Here is a 22,286-nt window from a genome sequence, read left to right as displayed (position 1 = left end):
AAGATAAATTTTTATTTTCTGATTATATGGGAAGCTCGCTGCCGTAAAATGTCTAATATCATTATTTTCAATGTTTCTTATTTGCTGATAATTTGAAAATAACAATGCCTCTTTGTTAGAACATATTCCTGTTTCATAAATGTGAATTTGTGCAAGCTATGTGCAGTTTGCAAATAATAAATATACAGTAGAAGTGAATGTGAAAATATTTGTAATCATATTAAAAAAATATTCATTCTGAAATGAAAAAATATTTATTCGAATCTTGATGAATAAAAATGAAATGTATTCGAATGGGTATTTTTCATTTTTTGGAATATTAGGTGTATTCATCAAGCACACCAGCTTCAAAATCTTTTTACATCATCTCTGATTTTTTAAACGCAATTGCTTGGATTTCATAGCGCATAAATAAGAAAAATATACTTTGCACAATTAAAGCATGTATTTTCATAATTTTTAATGCTTACGAATATTACTATTTTTTCCAAGAGGGAAGTCTCTTAAGTTGCAACGCAAAAATCAAAATTGCTTGGAAATAGTAGCGCATAAACCGATGGTATATTTTGCATAGTTAGATAGCGTAATTTTGCAATTTTAAACGAGTTAGGCCCGATTTTACAATATATGGTTATCTAAAGATTAAAGATAACCAAGAAATGAATGAATTTTATTGAATCTATTGGTAATCTTTAGTCTTTAGATAACCATATGTTGTGAAAACGGGCCTTAGGAATGAATATGACTGTTTGCTCCAAGAGGGAAATGCCTTAAGGAATGCAGCACAAAAATTGAAACTATGTGAATATGAAAGCGCATAAATAGCATATAAATCTTGTGTATTTGATTTTCCAAATCGGTTATTATTAACGTGAGGGAGCTGTTTGACAGCCTATTCGGTCTCCCACAAAAAATTCTTTTTTGTTAAATGAAATGAGCGCAAAAATTCTTTTTATGGATTTTGTGAGCACATAGCGCATTGTTATATAATTCATTCATTAAGATTTAATTAAGTGGCGGGGGGAGAGATTCCTAGGCAGACGTAAGTACTTTAAAAATATCTAGAATTATCTACAGGTTATTTGATATTATTCTTAGATTACTTAAGATTTCTGATTAGATTACTTAAGATTACTTAAGATTACCTGAAAACGCTAAAGCTTATTTAAATTTACTTTGGATTATCCAAAATCTCGTCCAAAATCACGGATTGCCATTGAATTACCCTTGTACAAAAATTACCTCAGTGACCAAGCCTTCGTATATATCTTATTTTTCAAATTTGTTTTTCAAATTTCAAGCTCATTATTAACAAATGTTTTGTATAGAGGGGCGATGAGAGCAAGTTGTTACTATTTTTGATTAGCAATTTTTTCCGTACTAATGTATACATTTAAATTAATGAATACCTATGCATTACTTCAAGTACATTTTTAATTAAATTCAATTTTTTTCTTATTTGTATCTATGTTTTTAAATACTGAAAATTAAACTTTTCTATCAGTAGGTAAATTGTAACAATTTTTTTCATTGCGGGGTAAGTTGTTATATTTATATATCATTTAAAAAAAAATATATATATATATATATAAGCAAATTCAAGATTACAATAAAATCAAATACAACGAAATATTGCACAAGGAATATTTATTTTATAATATAAAATTTTATTTTATAATATAAAATTTGTAAAAAATATATTATTACAAAAATTGTTTCTTTAATTAATTATTATTGTTATTAAGTTAATGTTGGAAAATCATAAAATTAATATTACACGCATTTAGTGCTTTTCTCACAGATAGTGATTATCTTTAACTTCCTTTGCCACTATCGCATACGTTTTTACATTTACAAATCCTCTGTTTGTCTTTTTTTTTGTAAGATCGCACTATTTCACAGACTTTTATAACTAGACTGTTTTAGTTCACATAAGTGTCTGTATGTGTTTTGCCTGTAAATATCGCATAAATTTATGTAAAACTAACGTTATTATTCATGTGATTTATACATGTGAAAGTGAATGAACACAAATATGGCGCTGCGTAGTGCTATCTTCAAACAGACGAAGTCGACAGACTATTTATAGAGTGCATCATTCTGTAGAAGAAAAAAAAATTGTTTTCAATGAGAGTAAGTTGTTATATATTGTAACACTTGCCCTGATGAAAGTGTAACAACTTATCTCAATCTTCCATTTTCAATTCGAAAAAATACTGATTGAAAACTAGTACATATATCGATTCAAATAAAATGTATTGGGTTGTTCGTAACCTATATAATTTAATAAATGTATACTAAAATTTAAATTTTCTGCGTTTCAATTTTCCTTCAAAATTGGCACGAACTTTCCGGACAATCCAATATTATTATAGGTAAATATATATAAAAGAAATATACAAAATGATAATCATATATCTCTAACTTATATGTACAATAATACAAGCGATTTATACAATGAAATATTTACTATTAATAGCGTAAATCAAAAAAACATATGTAATGTCTTTTAGAATTCAAATATGGTGCTTAAACTAAGTAAAGTTATAGAACATCATAAGAATCACATATAAACATTCAACATTCAAAAATGCGTTGGCATCTGTGGCGACTAAAAAAATTAGCTGTAACAACTTACCCCGTGTAATAACTTGTCCCGATCTCCCCTAACTGTAAGAAGACATTACAAAATATATCATTCGTTCAAAAATTATTTAAAAGATTAAACGGACCAAAATTATTTAATATCTTATTTATAATTTAATTGTTGACTTAACTAATGATCGAGCTATAAATAATAATTTTATATAAAATTATTATTAATATCCTAGAAATACAGATATAAAAATAACTTGAATGATTAAAGAAATTTTTCCAAAATTATAGCTCGATCATCAATTAAGTCAACAATTAAATTATAAGTAAGATATTAAATAATTTTGGTCCGTTTAATCTTTTAAATAATTTTTGAACGAATGACATATTCTGTAATTTCTTTTTATAATTAGGGAATATGTGAGGTACATATGATACATTTAAACATTTTAAACATGAAAATAATAAGTGCGAAGACTTTATTAATATTAATTAATAGATATGATCAACAAAATTGTAATAATACATTGTTTATTATAAAATTGATATAATATTACATAATTGCATATACCATGATTGATTTAATAATCGTCACATAAATTGATCAAAACAAAAATAGGACAAGTTATTAAATATCAATTTAGATAGATAAAAATCATTCGAAATAAGGGGGAAAATCCATGATGCATGGTGATTCATTATCTTTGACGATCCAAGCCGCTCCGTTTTTACCCTTCTGAATGAGATCTAACATCGCAGATGGTCAATTGTTTGTTTCGAAATTTTTTCCAAAGCAGGGATATCTAGCACAGCGCGAATGGAATCATTGATTCTATCCCTGAAATCTTTTAGCATTGCTATTACTGTAATGCCCGGGCACATGATAACAACTCGCACTTCAGTCTTGTTAAACATATTTGCCAGAGATCGATTGAATCTTACAACAGTGTATTTCGAAGCGCAATATATATTGCAAAATAAGGATTTGGTTCCAATCCAATCAGAGATGCAATGTTCACGATTAAACCACCTTTGCCGCCTTTATGCTTCCCCATATAGTCGAATGCTAACATAGAACCGTGAATTACTGCCTTTACATTAATATCGATCATTTTCTCCCAATAAATATCGTTAAATATGCCAATAAGAATGTCAAGCTCTTTAAATGTGTCAATGATCTTCTTGAATATTTTCTCAAAATCGTTAGCTTTTGTTACGTCGCATGCAATGAAGATGGCCTTTTCCAAAGTAGCTATCGCATTCTGTCCGTTTGATGTTGGCAGGTCGACCACAGCAATACTTTTTACATCATTACGAAGCAATATTTCGGCATACTTGTAGCCTAATCCTGCTACTGCTCCAGTGATCATTACAGTTTTATTCTTTACGTCATACATTATGTTGATTTGTTGAAGTCTTTGACGAAACGTGTACTTTAGCGTTTATTGATGTATAATTCTTTAGCGAATCGCAATAAATATTATCTTTATACAGAAAGCGCTCTTGATTTAATATGTTTTCTTATCGCTTGTTTTTTTATCGTCTATTATTCTCAATGATTATCGCTATTTGTAGCGCCTATTATCACTGATGATAATCACTAAACTTGTTTATGAAAAATAACGTTTTCTTTTATTTACAAAAATACTTATCTCATAACCGTAAAAATAAATTTGAAAAAATAAATTATAATTACAATCTTTTAAAATTTAAATATATGTATATAGAGTCTATAATATTAAATGTATTATAAATTATATTTTCAATCTTATTATTGTTTACAAATTATTTTTAAATCTAAGCAAAATATAACGTTTTTATTAACATTTTTATTAACGTTTTATTAACATTTGATATTGGAGATAATTTCATTTCATAATGTTTGTTTTTTGTTTGCTTTTTATGGAGTAGCTTCGAAGGTTATCAGATTATCTTTGTTTTAATTAATTAGAATTATACAATTTTTTAAATATAATTTCTCTAGTTATCCTGCATATAAAAGTATTAAAGTAAAACTATTATCTACTATCGAAATATTAACATTACAAGATATTTTACACTTATATATTCTGGCACATTTTGACATCAAATATTTCAATATAATTGAAAAAGGCTCCAAAGATTAAATCAATAAATGAGTATAAAGCCAATGAAATTCGATAATAGTTGTACGTGTGTAATCAAACATAATATATATGTCAATTACCAATTACAGACGTTTCGACCATAAGATTAGGTCCTCTTCAATTCACAATAAAATTATTGGAGTCAAATTGATATGGTATAAAACAATAGGCGAATGCTGTCAATGAATTATCGTTAGGTTGTTGTCTAAAATTAAGAACTTTATTATCATCTGTTGTACTTAACTGTAAAAACAAACAAGAATTCAATCATTAACTAAAATCGAGTTAATATGTGAAATTTTTGAATTGTTATTCGTAGTCAATGTATTGAAATTGATTGATCAGTTAGATAAAACTTATATTGTACTTAGCATAACGATGATCCGTTATAACGCGATGTGATTATATAACTATGCTTGAAAAATGTGAGAGGATGTTTCTCATTCGCAATGTTTATAAGTATAAAAGTTAAACAGAATAAATATTATTGTAAAAAAAAACTCGACGATACAGTTTATAACTTCTAAAACATGGAAACCGAATAAATATCAACATAAAAATTGATATAAATTTACGATATAAATTTATAATTTATAAAACGAGAACACATACATTTCTTCTAAATTAAATCATTATATAATGGATGTAACAATTCCGTCATTTTGCAGATAAGTCCATTTGTTTTTTTATGTGGATCGCTTTCGAAATTAGTCTTTAAACTCTTATACTTCGTCTAAAATACTGATGTCTTTCCAATCAAAATCGTGATTGTGCTCGATTTTATCTCTGTGATTACAGAATGTTGTGTTCCTATTTATGTGACTTCGATGTTTATTAATACGTGTCTTTAATAATCGTTTCGTCTGATTCACATAGGATGCATCACAATTTTGACAATTAATTTTATAGACCACATTAGAATGTAATAGTGTACGATAATTTATCCTTTTGTATTCTTATAAAGATATTTAATTTATTATTATTAAAATTCCTGTAAATCAATCGCATCTCTGTTATTTTTGAAAAATCTTTTGAATTTCTTTGCTATTGAAAGCACGTAGGGAACAACAAAATATATAATTAAATTGTTGGCAGTATTCTTTCGGTGTATATTTTTATTAAATTATTCGAATTTAGTGTGTAGTCTTTTTTAATACTTTTAAAAATCTTTAAAGGATAAGGCTTTGAAGGATTAATAAGTAAGATGTTAATAATGTATCGGCTCTTTCATTGGTTTTATATTCCTTTATTGATAAAATATCACATAAACTATCAATTTTTTATAATAGCATCTTAATACCTTTTATAGAATAATAATGAAAGTCAATTGGTATAAAGAAAACATAAGTATTTATTTTAAAAAATTATGCATTTTACAATATGCGACTAAATTATTTTTATGAACAATAAGAACAATAAGAATTTTATTGAATCGTACATAGAAAAATACAATCAATAGGAAATACGAAATAAAAACTTATAATGATCGAAGCTGGATCCTTAATGCTTAATAATTAATAAATAATTTTTTTTATCAACAATGTATTTCCCCGGAAGTGCCACGTTTGCTGCCACATTTCGATTAGACGCAATAAAAATTTAACATGCAAGAATAGCATCTTTGAGAAAGAGAAAAAAAAGAAAAACAGAAAGACGAGAAGGAACAATTACAATTCCGGAGGTGGTTGAATTTAACCAATTAGAAGAAAGAAATCCATTATATGTATATTAAGTTCATTTTGATTGTAATTTCATTTTAATAAAATTCAATCTCAATTTCAAAATCTCTAGTCTGATACAGTGTTAGGTCTGTTACGTGGAATACATAATATTCGCATATATTTCATTTACATTTCGTAACAGTTGACAAAAACAAAGTTTCGCACTCGTCATATTAAGGTCACTATGTTACAATTCGTTCGTTTAAATTCGTTCACTGACAATTGAGCACGAAAGTATTGGCGTTAAGTATACCGAAATGCAATCACACTTCATAAACAATTAAAGACTATCAGTCGGTGCGAATCATTAATATTTTTTTGATCAATAATCTATAAGCAAATATTTATTGGAATGGATATTCCGCACTGAGCTATAATTAAAAATTATTTCTTCAGAAACTTTTAGAATTTATCTTGTACTATTAAAGCCAGATTTTATTTTTAAAATTAATATTTTGTAATTGTAAGGAAGAAATTATAGAATATATCATTCTTTGAAGCGGATTATTTAAAGAGAAATTTAATTGTAAAGGTTAAAAGTATTACTAAAATTATTTAATAACTTACATATAATTTAATTGATGATTTAATTGATGAAAAACAGTAATTTTGCAAAAATTTCTTATTTGAATTCATTAAGTTATTTCTAAATCTCTATTTCTAAGGTTAATATTATTAATAATAAATTTATATAAAATTATATATGATTATAATATCTTAAGCTCTTATAATATCTTAAGCTTATGATAATACGAATGTATCTATTTTATTAATATTAATTATTACATATGAAATAAACAATATAATATTATTAACAATATAATTTTATTCATTTTATGTATAGATACGATTAATAAATTTATAATATTATATTGTTTATTTTAAAATTGACATTATTTTATATAATTGCATATACATAATTGATTTGGTAGTCATTGTAAATTGATCAAAACAAAATAAAAACAGTTATCAAATTCTAATTTAAACAGACAGAAGTCGTTCGGAAGAAGGAGGAAAGTGCACGGCGTTTGGTGGTTCACCATGTTTGACGACCCAAGCTGCTCCATTTTTACCCTTCCGAATGAGATCTAACATCGCAGATGCCACATGGTCAGTTGTTTGTTTCGAAATTTTTTCCAAATCAGGGATATCACTATCTAGCACAGCGCGAATGGAATCATAGATTCTATCTCTGAAATTTTCTATCAATGATGTTGTTGTAGTACCCGGGCACATGATAACAACTCGCACTCCAGTCTTGTTATACATATTTGCTAGAGACTGACTGAATCCTAGAACAGCGTATTTCGAAGCGCAATACATTGGCATAACAGAAATCGGGTCCAATCCAGCTATGGATGCAATGTTTACGATTAAACCACCCTTGCCGCCTTTATGCTTTCCCATATAGTCAAATGCCAACATGGAGCCGCGAATTACTGCCTTGACATTGAGATCGATCGTTTTCTCCCAATAATTATCGTTAAATATACCAGCGTTGTTGATAAGAATATCAAGTCCTTTAAACGTGTCAACGATCTTCCTGAATGTCTTCTCAAAATCATCAGCTTTCGTGACGTCGCAGGCAATGAAGATGGCACGGCTTTTTCCAAATTCGTTCTCCAAAGTAGCTACAGCATTCTGGCCGTTTGATGTTGGCAGATCGACCACAGCAATACTTTTTGCACCATTGCGAAGCAGTATTTCGGCATATTTGTAGCCTAATCCTGCAGCTGCTCCAGTGATCATTACAGTTTTATTCTTTACGTCATACATTATGTTGTTCTCTTGAAATCTTTGATGAACCGTACTAACTTTCTTGTGTAAGATTCTTTAATGAATCGCGATTGAATATTGTCTCTGTACAGAAATTCTGCTTCTGGTTTAATATCTTTCTTTATCGCTTATTTATAATTGTTGATGACTAGCGTTTTATTGCTTGTGATAAATCATCTGTTGATAGGAAAAATTTTTTATTTACAGAAACACTTTTCCTGTGATTTTAAACATAAATATGAGAAGATAAATTATAATTTTTTAAAATTCAAATATATGTACATAGAGTGTGTTACAAATTATTATTTTTAAAACTAAGCAAAGTATAACATTTTATTTTTGTTATTTTAATATTAAAAATAACATTATATACGATGATGTTTGTTTTTTTGTTTCCTATTTTGTAGCTTCGAAGATTAATAGGTTACATTTGCTTTTTTAAATTAGAATTATAATTTCTTTACATTGTGATTTCTCTAGTTATTCTGTATATAAAAATATTAAAATAAAATAGTCGAAAAATTAATATTACTAGATATTTTGCTCTTTATTCTACATTTTGAAATTTAATATAAAATGTCTCAAAAAACTATTAATTTTTAATAAACTATTAATTATTAATAAACTATTAATTTTTTGATAATCGCACCTTGATACTTTTTTAGAAATGTTTTAACGAAATAAATCAGTTGGTGTAAAGAAAACTTAATTATTATTAAAAAAATGTTGTATTGTGCAATATGCAACTACATCTCAGCATGACTTGACACTGTTATATAATTCTTTGTCATTATATGTATGTCTCTGTTTTATAACAAAAGATAGCTTTATGACATTTGATTAAACAAGATAATATAATTTTGTTATATGTCTTGAGTAAACTTGAGTAAACAAGATAAATATAATTTTGTTATATGTCTTTCTAATATATTTAGCACATAACATAATTATGTAAATTAAATCCAGTATAATATACTCAATAAGTTGGGTTTCCTCCTGCAGGGCAGAGCATGAATTATTGGTGCCCATACAGAATATGATTAGATCGCAAGTCCGGCGGGGAATGAGACAAGAGAAATTTAATTTATTATTCTAATATAGTGTAAAATTTAATTCTCAATTATTTAATTTTGATTATAATTATATCAGAAGCAAATTCCATTAATTGTTGAAAGTTGGTCACGTTCAGCAAACTCAACTGTTGCGGAGCTACACTATTGGTGTATTCTTTTAGTCATCCAATAACAGCGAAATCTACGCTCACGGATCTACTCCGTAACAGTTGAATCTGCTGAACGCGACCATTATGTACCTATGAAAAGCGACTTGTTGGATTTAAAAAGACATATTGAAAGTCTTTTATTCCAATCCAAGTAATGGCAACTTTAATTCTCTGTCAAAAATTATTACTCTTCGAAACAAGTGAATGTATCTAATGAAAAAAAATTAAAACCCAAATGCTACAATCTTAATTAATCAAGTTAAGTTCTATCAAATTAAAAAGTAAAACATAAATGGTATTATCTCTTGTTGTTTACTTAACTCTAATGATATATATATATCATTCACAAAAAATTTGATATCAACAAAAGTGGCGCCGTTAAGTTAAATTCCATGTAATTCGGATATTAGATTATATAAATAATATTAATTTTAATGATATGTACCGTTCCTTTAAAAAATTTGATATCAAGAACTCGCGCAAACTTAAATTCCATTTCTTTATACCAAATTAAATAAATAACGAATATTAATTTATTGATATGTATCATTTGTATAAAAGAATTGATATCAACAACTGTGGTACCAAGCCATTAAATTCTACTATCAAAATCAAAAGTAAAATTCAAATGATACTATTTTTATTATTATTTATTTAATCCAAATCGTACTATCTTTAATTTTTATGAAACCTAAATATACGTATATCTTATTGAAAGATCTTTCTATTCCAATCCAAATGATGGTTTAAATTCCTCTTAAATGAAATTATATCACAATTCATTCAAAGACATATAACTTACCGATAATAGACTCATGTTTCTATCAATTCTTCTCGGATCTATTCCTTAAAACGTTTTGATTGTAAAACGTTTGATCATATGAATTATGACATCATCTATGCTCGATTTCAGGAGTAGGCTTGGTAAGATCGTAACAAAGCTTTCAAATATTTTTTCTCTGTCAAACGAAACAAGTAATAATTAATGATTGTCTACTAAGTTAATTATACGTTATCTCACATATTCTTAAATGAATGTTCTACAAAACTTAAATTATCTACCGTTTATAATTTTTACTTTTTATTTAAAACAATTTTATTTAAAACAATTACCTATAACCAATTACAACTCATTTATTGCTGTTCAACCAATAATTAAATGTATGCAATGATGTATGTAATGATTGCAATTCTTTCTTAGGCAAACGAGAAGATGCTTCAATAATCAGTCTTAAAATATGATTCAAATTAATACAATTGCTATATCAAACTGCACCAGCTTTCAAAAATAAAGTTTTTAGTAATTTAATTGAGGTAAAGTCGACGAATCGCACCTATCTTTAATAATACCTGAAAATGAAAAAAGTTTCGTAAAAAGGCGTCATACGTAATAATAATTAAATAATAATATTACTTGTTTACATAATAATAATTTACCATTTAAATACTTCAGAATGGATATGCTCCTAACAGACTTGGGAAATTGTTCGTTGCAGTTAAACAGAGATGTAAACCATATGTGAATTTGACAGTCCCAAATTTTGTTCCAAACATCCTTCCGTAAATTCCATTTGAGAAAAATCTTTTTGATGTTTTCTGGATTCATTAATAAGAGGTTTTATTTTATTACTCCATAAGAAAACCTCGATAGGAAATTTTTCATATATGCATCATGAAACATATCTTTAAATCAACGCTTCATACGTTTGACGCTATAATCATTCTGATCCAACATATCAATGTATTCCACAATCGATTGCATAATTACAATTTGCTCAAAATTGTAATCTCTGTGTAACTCTCAACTTTTTCATCTGGACATATTTCGAGCCAAATATCAGACATTAGTGGCAATAAATTTATATATTTTACAAATTCTTCTATAGACAAAGTTTCTTTCTCACGATTATTTATCAAGATCACATCTTCATCAAGATTAATTTCACAAAATTGAGTCACACTATCGCTATAAACTGGAATATATTTTTTCATTTTCACAAACGGAGGCATAATCGATCGTGTACCTATACAAAGTTTTCTGTAGTTAACAAATAATCGAGGTAAATAAATTAGCTAAATGTTCCAGAACTTTAATTTTCCATTTTACATTAGTACTTTTGGAATGTAACATTGTCATTAAATGTGCCACAGGGCTACCTTCATTATGTAATCTGCATATCATACCCAAAAAATTAGGTAATATTTTATGACTATCTTCCACCAATGCACTATTACAATTTTGTAATGTAAGCACATCTAAGAAAAGTAGAGAATCTTCTCTCACACATCAATATGTTTCATTGCACAGTTCAGATATGATATTATATAATTTCACGCAAAAATGTCAACTGTTCATTTGAAATAACGCTAAGAATAAAATTAAGTGCATGAAATGAATTTGTGCGTATTTCTTTCTCTTTATCAAGAGTTAAAGCTGTGATACCATGTAACAGAGAATTCAATTGTCAATGTAAAGATTTTAGAGGATTTTATAACAAGATGTCTTTTAATTGTTTCAAAGCATCTTGTCTCACAGTTGAATTGTGACGCCAAAAACGTGTTAATAAATCCTGGAAATACATTACAAGTTACATAATAATGTACAAGGTCAAATTATAACGCACTAAACAATTAGGTTTATGCAAGACATCAACATTCGATAATTGTTGAATTTAACTTCCTCATCTTCTCGAGGTTGATAAAATTAGACTTATTCGACGCGTTTTTGCACTACATGAACAAATGGCAAAAAATGTGCCCCGCGAACCGAGTTATTAATTGTTAAAGTTGACAGATATTCAGATTAGGAAATCTGTTGTATCGATGGCATAAAGAGTTAAACAAATTTTCTACAAATATTTACAGACAAATATTTAACCAAGATAAATACTCTGCTGTAAAAATAAAAATTATATAGAAAATAATTTGTATTCTTAGAGCATAGAATGTATTCTTAAAGCAAAAAATTTGTGTAATTGAAGAAGAAAATACTTACTCTAGCTTCAATTATGTTCTCATGTCCTTCTATGCCACCGATGTGACAGATTTCCTAACTTGAATATCATCAACAACTTTAATAATTAATGTCGGTCCACGGGGTAAAACGATACATTTTTTTGTCAGATTCGTTTATTTCGTGCAAAAACGTGTCGAATAAGTCTAATTTGTGTAATTGCAGAAGCAGAAAATCACTTACACATTCCTCTATGCCATCAATGTAACGGATTTCCTAACCTAAACTATCTCACTTTAACTTCAAAAGTATACATTATTTATCATCAGCCACAGAAAACAGACATGTGTGATGTGACCATGCATTATCAGCGCCACATTTGCCTCTTGTGCCAAAAATTTCAAAAAGACAAATCCCCACTCCGTAGCCAGCGACGCGATGTTTCTTAATCTTAATTAGATGTGGGAAAAAGTTTGTGGCGTTTTTTTAATACCATCTAATGGGAAAAACGCTACGAACTTTTTTCCACCTAATATAAAAGTTTCAGAATTTTGCGTCGCAATATCTCGGCTCGTAGGGCACGTAGAGAAAAAATAAAAATACTTTCATTATATATTTAGATCGGATGCAATTGATTGAGCACATTTATGCCCGTATTTATAGTCAGACCTTATATTTAAGGAAGCCTTACAAGATCTGACTATAAATACGGGCATTAGAACCTGATCAGTTCAGCCCTTATTGAGATTCAATAATCCCTGGCAACTCGCCGGCTCGCATAAAGTAGCCACAGCAATGTTGCGCGTAGCTTAATACCGAGACATTACCAATGTCTACAGATTTAATCCAATTAATTTACATGTACCATTCTATGAATGAGACATAACAAATACAAAATACATTTTCATCACTAAGCAATAATGGAAAAAGATGTAAATTACACATGCTTTGCATTTACAAGAATATATATATATATAGTCTGTAATATGTATCAATAAAATTATAAGAATTGTATTCCAGACTCAAATTCACACTGGGAGAAGGTGACAAATCTTTAAATTTTCTAGATATCACATAAATCAATGAAAATAACTTATTTACGATTTGTAGTACAAACTTCTCATTATCTAAATTATCTTTTTCATTATTTCCACTATCAGAAATTAGATGTAATTTTGAGTCTGGTTGACAAAGTACTATTGTTATTAGATCCGAGAATTTCGATAAAGAATTTCGATATCATAAAAATATTATTTAGCAATGGATATTTCTTAAAAATAATTTTTGACATCAATACATAACAAATTCCAACAGTTTTATTAAAAGTTTTAAAAAATTGTCACCAATCATAAGAATAAAAACAATACAGTCAAATTGAAGTATTTCACCATTCCATTTCTAAGTATTATTTCAGGAAAGATTAAGCTTATTAAGAATATTTCCACAGAATAGAAGAATATTTCGGATAGACTATTCTGATGAATAAAATAAGACGTTTCATCAAAGTATTCAAAGACACTGCCTTTAAATTTACATTCTAACATATCTACAAAATCAATTGTAAAGACTGCGACGCATTCTACAAACGAACAGAACCTTAATAATAAGAATAAATGAGCAGAACCACATAAATCGGAATACCACACAACACTCCATAATCACGGATAGATTGAATATATCATTCTAGACAGTGGGATGTATAGACAGTAGTATATTGGTTCGAAGTCCCGAAAAAAATTAAATGTCATATCCTACCCGCTTGGGGCCTAACCGCCTAGAAGTTGCAACATATACAGTATCTGCTTGGAACATCCATCGTTTGAGTTCTTAATTTGCGATTTTTTAATAAACTAATTACGTCAATTGAACTACGGTTTGCGTAATAAGTTAGCACAAACCTAGCACAATCTAGCATAACTTTGATTTTTTGTTTTAACAAAATGGCAGTATTGGACCTTAAAAATAATTTTTTTCAATTTTTGCTTCATTTTTTGAGATATCAAAGTATTTACAACACAATGGCAGAACAAGCCTGGCACAATCTAGCATAATTTTGATTTTTTATTTTCCAAAATGGCGATGCTAACTTCACAGACATCAGTTTTACCTTAGTTGGCTGAATTGATTCCTGGTTTCATATATACATGTAAATACGTTACAATCTTACCGATGCTCGATTATCATCGAGCGAATAGACGCATTCTCATACTTAAGCGCTCCATAATTCGGTCTCTAGGCATTTTTGGACTTTGTGCCTATCGATATTATAAATTTTTTGATAATTGCATTTCATTACCTTTATAGAATAGTGAGATAAATCAATGGTTTAAAGAAAACACATCATTACTCAATAAAATTAAAAGATCACGTATGTTTCCCTATACAAAGATAGGCAATTTGTTCAGGAGTAAGGAGGATGACATATTAAATTTTCAGACAATTTCATCGGGAGCCAAAATATCCATAAGGTTGGTGCGAGATCCTTTGAGAATATTCTCCGCAAATTCACTTTTGATATAACTGTTACGATCCAAAAAATTTAAGATTATGTATAAGTTACGTGTTTGAAATGTATTTGTGCCAGCTACTATCGGCAATTCTTTGGTTTTTTTATCATCTATTATCGTTGATGATTAATCACTAAATTTATTGATAGAAAATGACACTATTTTATTTATAGAAATACTTGTTTTGTAATTTCAAAATTAAATTTAAGAATATAAATTATAATTGCAATTTTTTTTAATTTTCAATATATGTATGTATTCAATGTGTCCTACTAAAGGTTACAAATTATTATTTTTAAAACTAAGCAAAGTATAACATTTTTGTTATCTATCGTTCATTTAAAATTAAAGATAATATACGATGATATTTATTTTTACTGTTTTGTGGAGCAACTTTGAAGATTTGCGATCACGTTTATTTTTTTTTTAATAAGAATTATATAATCTTTATAATTACATGATTTTCTAATTGTCTGCATATAAATTAAAGTTAAATTATCGAAAAATTAATAGTATGAGATACTTTACACTTTATTCTAGCACATTTTGACATCAAATATAAAATACCTCATAAATTATTATAAATTTTTTTGATAATCGCAATACCTTTATAGAATAATGAGATTAATCAATGGTTTAAAGAAAACACATAATTACTCAAATTACTAAAATTAAAAGATCACGTAAAAGATATGTTTCCCTGTACAAAGATAGGCAACTTTCAAGATAGAATAACTTCGTAAAAAGTCATTGTATCAAGCATATTAAAAAAGCGTTTTATAGCTTGAAATCTCTACTGTTCAGATACTTTAGAAAATAGTCTTTTACTGATATTTTATAAAGTTACACAAATATAAATGAAAATGCATTAAATCTCAAAATTTTTTATTTGCGAAATATTACGGCACGAATTAAAAATTGCGCACCAATAAGATTTATAGCTTTTAAAAGAGTCTTTAACTTTAATTTGCTTTTCTATTGATCTTTGTACAATTTTTTTTCATCGAGTTATTCAACATAGAAGCAAAAAGAGTCGTTTTTGCTGAATAATTCGAAGAAAAAAAATTGTACAAAAACAAACACTTCATAAAAAAACAAATTAAAAATAAAGATTCATTTTTTCGAATGACGTAAACCGCATTTGTGTGTAATTATTAATTTGCTTCGTAAAACTTCGCAAATTTCAAAAAAAATTTGAGATCTGATGTATCTTTATTTATGTTTGTATAATTTCATAAAATATTAATAAGATTTTTTAAGTACTGATCTGAAAAATAGAGATTTCTGTAAAATGCTTTTTTAAACATCTTCATTCAATTTTGTTGAGTAGTGTAGGATAGACCAGGGAGTAAAGGTTCTCGGGGAAAAAGGTCGATTCCTTGTTTTTCAATGATAACGCATTAGAAAATTCCACCATTCGTCAACTAAGAGTGGAAATCTCACGCCACACAATTCGTTGCTGCTTAATAACTGCTTAATAACTTGCAGGAAGCTTACGCGGACGTGCCCGTGCGTTTGAAAGCCAAAAGTAAAATATTTAACATCGCAGTTATTTTGTGGTCTAAAGAGATCATTTTTGCAACTAGATTAAGTATGTGTATTTGTTAATCTTATTGTATTGTTTTAATAGTGCGATTATTAAAACAGTTATTTTTATTATACTTTTTTTTGTACTTTTTTAATAACAATGTAGCAAAGTTTATTTGTTTATTGTATTACTGGAGTAAAAAGTGCCAAGATTGTTCTTGTCCTTAAATTTTACAATGAGTAAATCAGTAATCCTAGATCAGTGAAATTGACAAATAGCTTGTATGACTAATGCTGATTGATTAACTTCACCGATTAAAACTAATTGTAAGATTTCCTACTACTAACTCATTATAGAATCAGCATTAATGGTTTTTTTTACACAGAGATTGATAATTATTCAAAATGCGGCCTTCACTTCCGACGCGTTTTTGCATGAAACGAAAGAATCTGTAGGAAAAAACGTTGGGTCGGCGTTGCGAACTGAGATATTATAAGCGTTAAAATTGACCTAGATTAGGAAATCTGTCAAAGTAATGAAGTATAGCGACTCAAAAACGCATCGAATGAGTCTAATTTCATCGAAATCAGAGGTGAAGGCCATATTCTGAATAATTACCGAGAGATTTCAGTTGCATTTTTTACTAAAAATCATCCTAATAATTTTACTATCTGTGTTATGAGATTGACATTTTTATTGTATCTTTTGTTTTATTTTTATTGTAATTTTGTTTCTTAACCAAAATTTACTTAATATAGGTGCTTTATAATAAAAAAAACTCTTTAGTAAATGTCTATTTTGATTTCTTAGAATCATCTCAAACTTGATATAGAAGAATTGTTACTTTTTGCCCACATGGAACTTCTGTATACGGGAAATAAGAAGTACCGAATGACTTTCTCTGCAAAATTTATAATATCTTTTTAATCAAAGATATATGCGTATACTTGTTGCATGCCCTTCGTATAGTCAAAGTTTCGATAAATCTAGTTTCTCTAATTTCGATAAATAGCAGCACGATCTGTGAGACTTAAATATTCTTTGTTTTAAAGCAAAAAATGTCAAAAATGGCACTTTGCTCCCCAGTCTATTCTATATTTTTAAGCAACTATCTATTTTCTCGAATGCCATGTAAAATATTGCACAAACTTATTACGTTTCGATAATCAGACATAATCATAATTTAACATGGGTTTAAAAATAGCATCTTTAAGAGGAGGACAAACAAGAGAAAGAGAAAGCGTTAGATGATAATGAGATAATTGGGCCCAATTTGGGCCGTTTTCCAAAATTGATCACTCGCTATTTGTATATGATTATATGATTAATTTAACAGATGATAAAATTCGAACAAGTGATCCGTATGATTCGATTGTATCGATTCATAGATCATATTATTCATTTTGTTTGTGTAAAAACAGAAAAAATTGATACGTCATGATATAATATTCCATAAATAAGTAATTGTTTTCTATAATTATGAAAACGGTTATTAATTTTCGTAATTCGTGTTATTGTAGTTCTATATTCATGCTTTACTACACTATATTTTCGTCACAACGTTTTGTTTATAATTAAAGAAAAGAGGAACTCTTTATATGGTGAGCCATGTCCGAGCATATGCATAAGTGTGACATTTATCACAAATATAAAAAAGAGAAGACATATATGCGGTTCATATTGGGTACATATTTTGCTAAAGTAATTTTAAATGCTACCTTTCTTTTAAATCTCTATTGCATCTATATAAATATATGAACTCATACTTTTTTTAATGTTCAGAAATATTCCCTCTTTCTAATATGATCATTAATTTTCAATCTTGACCCAATTTTTATTTTAGCAAAAAATTTTCAAAGCTTAGGAGGTTCTACATTGGGCCTGATTATCTTACAATTACAATTCTGAAGAGAGTGATTAAATTTAATTAATAAGAAGAAAAATAAGCCATTATCAAGTTTAATAAATTTTATTTTAATTGGTCAGATTTAATTTCAGTTTCTCAATCTCTAATTTGATATGGATGTTACGTCTATTTTTTATCGCTGTGCTGGACTGCATTAAAATCTATTTCGCTTTCCTCTTCAAATTACATCTATTACATTTTCTAAGTATACTGATAACAACAAGTGTATACTGATACTTATAGCTCCGTTATAAAAAACAGATCTCTAAAGTTTGTCTCAGTCTATGGTTGACAGTTGACTCCACAAGATAGAAGGCTTTGAATGGCTCCTTTTGTCTACAAATCGATTGCCTATAGTGTCGTTTGCCTTTTACAAACTTTTACTTTTGCGCACAAAATTTTCAGAGACGAAATTACATTTGCCTACATATATTATTGCCTACAGCTCAATTGTCTACAAACACTTTTGTACACAAATATAAAATTAAAGTTAAGTAAGAAAATAATTTGTATCTTTAAAGCAGAAAATTTGTAAAAACGGAAAGATTAAAGGTATACACCACAAACTCCAGATATCATTAGCGATTGATTACAATACATTGTAATCTAATTCACATAATTAAATACATAAACGTTTCGGCCTTATATTAGACCATCTTTAATATATAAAATATTTATGCACCAAATTACAAAATATTTATGCACCAATAATTCGTCTATGTGTATTGTCTTATGACATATCTACTTGTAACATCAAATTGCTCGTTATTTAATAATAGTTTTTTATTCTTAATCAGCAAGTTATTGATGTTAGTCCGAAAGGATAAAAGTTATTATATCAGAAAATTTGTATCTTAAAGCATAGAATTTGTTTCAAAACAAAGAATTCGTGTTTTAAAGCAAAAAATTTGTGTTTTAAAAAAGAATTTATGTTTTTAAAGTAGAGAATATAGTAGCGTAAATAATCCAACAACGAACAGTAATACACTATGAACCATTGCGATATTTTATAAATGCGACATTATCAGATTGTGCTGCTATTATGCAGTGACTCGCATTTAAACCTCCTCCCAGTCGATTGGCAGATCGCGCCAAAGACGGCCATATAATGTCACATTTTAAGAATTTTGGGTTGCAAAGTAAATTTTTTTGTAAGTTTTATGCATTTTTTAATATTTTTGTTATATCTATCATTTTTTTCATTGTGTGTCTATCATGTTTTTCAATGGTTTTGTGTACACATTTGATTTTATTATTCTGTTAGCAACTTTTTCTGTTATATTATTTTACTACATCATTTAGGAGATTGGAAATGGTTAGGTGGTTTACAATTATCATTTTGACATAGTGAACAATAAACCATGGTATGTTGTAGATTACATCTTTTTTACGATAACCTTCAAAATAATAATTATTTAAAATATGGCCCCTCTCTTCACCTAAAATCTCAATAAAAATATACTGCTTTGATGCGTTTTCATTTAAAACGAAAGAAAAACGCGGTGGTCGGCCTTGTGAATTCTCACCATCTTATAATTATCTATTTTATAAAAAAAAATAAACATTTTTAAATATAGTAAAACTAAAATAATCCTAACAATTCGCAATATAAAACATGTAGTTTAATGTTAAAAATAGCATGGTTCGTTGTGTAACATTGTGTGTCGACGAACTGTCGACAAAAATGATGTAAATAATGATACCATAGGCAATTGATTTGTAATCAAACGGAATCTCTCCCCCGAAGGCTTTTGGAGAGCTTCTACAGCGTAGTAGATACTGATTTATAAGAGAGAATCTTTTTTCTATTTCGATGGAAGACTTATTGGTTCAGACAGTCTTATGTACTAGGTTGCTATGCAATGTTATGCTATGCTTATATATTTTGTATATAGCCTTAAATCTTACAAAAAAATAATATGTTGACAGAATTAATCTAATGAGAAATAATCTTTATTTATATTTATTTATGTTTCTTGTTTCTATAAGACAAGTATCTGATAAAACAAATATTTTATTAATATTGTTAAATTATTATAATATTATTAAATTAAGATTATTTCTATTTAGATTTAATGCTATTATAATATAAAATTATTTTTTTAATAAAAAAACATAATTAAAACATAATTAATGCAAGCTACAAAAATAAATGGCCATTATGAAATACAAAATTAATTGTTACATTTTCACTTTCTATAATTAATAGTTGAAAATAAATTGTTACGTTTTATTTAATTGATTTAATAGAATAATTATTGGAAGGATCATATAGATAATATTATATACACAATATTATATACATATTATGTTTATTACGGCACAGTACATGTATGAAAAGTACATGTATGATGCACTAACATACTAGTGATATATGTATATTCAAATGTATATATCTAAATGAAAATATCTTAAATATATAACTTAAAATAAAACTGTAAAGAATAATGGTAATCATGATGCATAATACTATATATGTACTGTAAACTCTATGTAATATCAAGTTTAAACCTAATAGTTACCACGCACTCGATTCTACTCAATATATTGTTATTTTATACTTTTTATTATACTTATTTTATACTTTTAATGATTAAATTTGAAACTATATAATGTCAAATTTAATTATTGTTTTAGTGTAAAGTAATATCGAGACATATTGAGAGGAACAGTGGCAACTTAAATTAGTTTAAATTTGACATTATAGATATAACAATGTGTAATAAGTCAGCGAGATCTGTACAATCGGATGTAGATTCTTGTTTTTGATTATCACGTATAATCAATCTCGTTTATGGCGACAAGTAATTTTACTGATTGGTAAAGTTGTATCTTCTGAAAATTTCTTCGAAATTTTCCTCGTTCGCTTTTACGAAATCTGAGACAGCCTCAGACTATATTGATGTCCTGTTGTCATTCGATCATCTTAAAGAGTGCGCAGGAGAATATCATTCCGAAAAACTGCAATGTTTCAAGAATTAAAACATAATTACTAAATATTAATGAGAGATAGAAGAAATGAAAGAAAGTATTTGCTTGAATACAATGTGCTCAAGAATGCTAGTCATACGATTTTAAAAAAGAAAAAAGAAAATGTTATACAAATTTTAAAATTAATTCAATTGTAAAAGAAATATTTAGGCTTTATAGCGTTGAGGTTTTAATTTTAATTGGAGAAAAGATCAAAGTAAAAAATGTCAAAGTAAAAACTGCTTTCTTACCATAAGACATGCGACTGCAATACCAGCAGCACCCACAACGGTTGCGTGTTGTTGCATGTAGACTCGTGTTCCATTGATGCAACCCTCTACGTAAGCATTGGAAGGATTTATCGAATCCGGGCTATGATTGCAGTTGAATCGCTACGAGCAGACCATCAAACGACCATGAGAAACGCAGTTCCTCTCTCGCGAGAAAGCCGATCGGAGGAGTGAAAGTGTGAGAGGTGTAGATTGGGGCGGTGAAGACTCAATCGATTAAGTAATAGCGGCCAAATCGACGATACTCGAGCGAGCGAAATCGGTGGATTGCGTGAAGAATCACTTATTGTTAGACGCGAATAATTATTCGCGTCAAATTGCAATTTCGAGTCTTCTTTAATGTGTTTTTTTGAAAAGTTGTCACCAGATGTACTGAGGAAAATTCCATTTTTTAAAAAGACTAGAATCTTCAAATTAACTTCGATTAAAAACATTAAGCAATGAAAATATGTTTTTTATGTATTTATGATACGCTTTATAAACATGACACGTTATAATGTAAGATACGCGCATGCAAATTGCTGTTATTAAGTACGAATGTAATTGACTGACAAACTATTTCATCGAATGACGCAATTGCAAATACAATGTAATAATTATTTAATAGACTGTAATGAATAACTATTCAATATGTGTGTGTGTGTGTGTGTGTGTGTGTGTGTGTGTGTGTGTGTGTGTGTGTGTGTGTGTGT

General features: G+C 28.0%; 2 protein-coding genes and 2 pseudogenes across 2 annotated transcripts in view; all 4 read right to left on the bottom strand.

The window, feature by feature from the left end:
* Window positions 1-3,235: 3,235 nt before the first annotated feature.
* On the bottom strand, window positions 3,236-4,007 carry LOC105626271 (annotated as a pseudogene).
* A 3,416-nt stretch (window positions 4,008-7,423) lies between these two features.
* On the bottom strand, window positions 7,424-8,218 carry LOC105626270 (15-hydroxyprostaglandin dehydrogenase [NAD(+)]-like). The gene has a single exon (XM_012207574.1). It carries the CDS (start codon window positions 8,216-8,218, stop codon window positions 7,424-7,426), a length of 795 nt encoding a protein of 264 aa, XP_012062964.1.
* A 1,946-nt stretch (window positions 8,219-10,164) lies between these two features.
* LOC105626517 lies at window positions 10,165-12,022 on the bottom strand (annotated as a pseudogene).
* Window positions 12,023-21,247: 9,225 nt separating this feature from the next.
* LOC105626269 (CD151 antigen) overlaps window positions 21,248-22,286 on the bottom strand; it is a 2,848-nt gene continuing 1,809 nt past the window's right edge. Inside the window, exons 5-6 of the mRNA XM_012207573.1 lie at window positions 21,556-21,696; window positions 21,248-21,295 (exon numbers count right to left, since the gene is read on the bottom strand). Coding sequence (XP_012062963.1) covers window positions 21,248-21,295; window positions 21,556-21,696 — 189 coding nt within the window. The remainder of the gene's footprint in view (window positions 21,296-21,555; window positions 21,697-22,286) is intronic.

Source organism: Atta cephalotes (genome assembly GCF_000143395.1).
Source record: "Atta cephalotes unplaced genomic scaffold scaffold00005, whole genome shotgun sequence".
Lineage (NCBI taxonomy): Eukaryota > Metazoa > Arthropoda > Insecta > Hymenoptera > Formicidae > Atta > Atta cephalotes.
The sequence above is the reverse complement of the archived record's forward strand: the minus strand, read 5'-3'. Positions and strand labels throughout refer to the sequence as shown.

Coding starts and splice junctions, on each gene's coding strand:
- LOC105626270 (XM_012207574.1), bottom strand. CDS start 8,218: ATGTATGACGTAAAGAATAAAACTGTAATGATCACTGGAGCAGCTGCA.